At 64.8% G+C, this 1,191-nt stretch overlaps 2 protein-coding genes across 2 annotated transcripts; both read right to left on the reverse strand.

Annotated features, from left to right (window-relative positions):
* On the reverse strand, positions 1–184 carry JCM10292_006578 (uncharacterized protein; the record flags this gene model as incomplete). The annotated part of the gene is made up of 1 exon (XM_076653018.1): positions 1–184. A coding segment is annotated over one exon (184 nt), but the record flags the coding sequence as incomplete, so codon positions are not given.
* Positions 185–402: 218 nt separating this feature from the next.
* Positions 403–1,191, reverse strand: JCM10292_006579 (uncharacterized protein; the record flags this gene model as incomplete). Its single annotated transcript, XM_076653019.1, has 2 exons — positions 403–990; positions 1,051–1,191. Coding segments are annotated over 2 exons (729 nt in total), but the record flags the coding sequence as incomplete, so codon positions are not given.

Consider the following 1,191-nt stretch of genomic DNA (forward strand, 5'->3'; position numbering starts at 1 on the left):
ACCACGACAGCGAGTCGACGTTGGTGACGACGACGCGCTCCTTCCAGGCCTGCTCGTCCCACCACGGCGCAAGCTCGTGCACCAGCCTGAGCAGGTTGAGCGTGTACGAGTCGTGAAAGTCGAGAATGAGAATGGTCGGGAGCCGTTTCCCGCCGCTGGAACGATCCAGCGCGGGTGCAGCCATGCTCAGAGCACGCCCAGAACCGCTTTGAAAGCGCCCCTGGAGCGGCGCAGCGAGACGGCGGGACTTGTGCAGGGCGAGAGCACCGCCTCGTCTGCGATTGATGAGCTCTCGCTCTCACAGCTCCCTACGCCAGAGATCGCAACAGCAGTCTGAAGATACACGCGAGACACACATTGTACACCGGAGTAAACAGAGGAGGGAGTGGGAAGAAAGTAATCTCAGACCTCAACCTGCTGAGCACCACCGCCGACGAGCCGGACGTTACGCGCGTTGCCCTGGCCACTCACACGCAGGACGCCCTCGCCCTCGAGACCCTTAAGGACCTCACCAAGCTCCGCGTTGTCGATCGGGAGCGACGACTGCGCCTCGAGCGCCTGCTTGAGGTCGACCCAGCGGTACGGCTTATCACGCGAGCCGAGGAGCGCGACGAGCTCGCGCCGGAGGTCGCCGCGCAGCTTGCGCTGGTTCGACGACTGCCCGCCGAGGAGGTCGAGGTCGATCAGGCCCGTGAGCGGGTCGGTCGCGCTCTCCTTGAGCGCCTCGCGGATCAGGCGGTTCGCCTCGGTCACGTCCTCGACGTCGACGCTCTCCGAGTAGCGCATCCGCGCATGGGCCTCGGACAGCCGGATCATGCTCTCGAGCTGCCGCGTCGTCGCCGTGATTCGCCGGTCGTTGCTCCGCGCGTCGGCGCCCGCGTTGCGCATTTCGACGTACGCCTGGACGAGCGCGTTTGATGCTTCGGGCGTCAGGACCGGGTGGATGTGGTTCCGCGCCCACGAGATGTACGCCGTCAGGTCCTCGATTTTCTGCGAGCTCGACAACGCATGAGTCTTGGCGCGGACGCTCGAAGAGACGAGGGCACTGACCATGATGTCGGTACCCGCCGTCTGCGGCTTGTCCTCGAGGTACAGGCTGACGAGATGGCGTGCGAGCATGCGGTCACTCTTGTCGTCGATCTTGTCCAGCACGAGGTAGAGCAGGTCGAAACGCGAGATGAGCGTCGGCGG

This window comes from Rhodotorula paludigena (assembly GCF_050403205.1).
Source record: "Rhodotorula paludigena JCM10292 DNA, Rt_paludigena_JCM10292v1_ctg143, whole genome shotgun sequence".
NCBI lineage: Eukaryota > Fungi > Basidiomycota > Microbotryomycetes > Sporidiobolales > Sporidiobolaceae > Rhodotorula > Rhodotorula paludigena.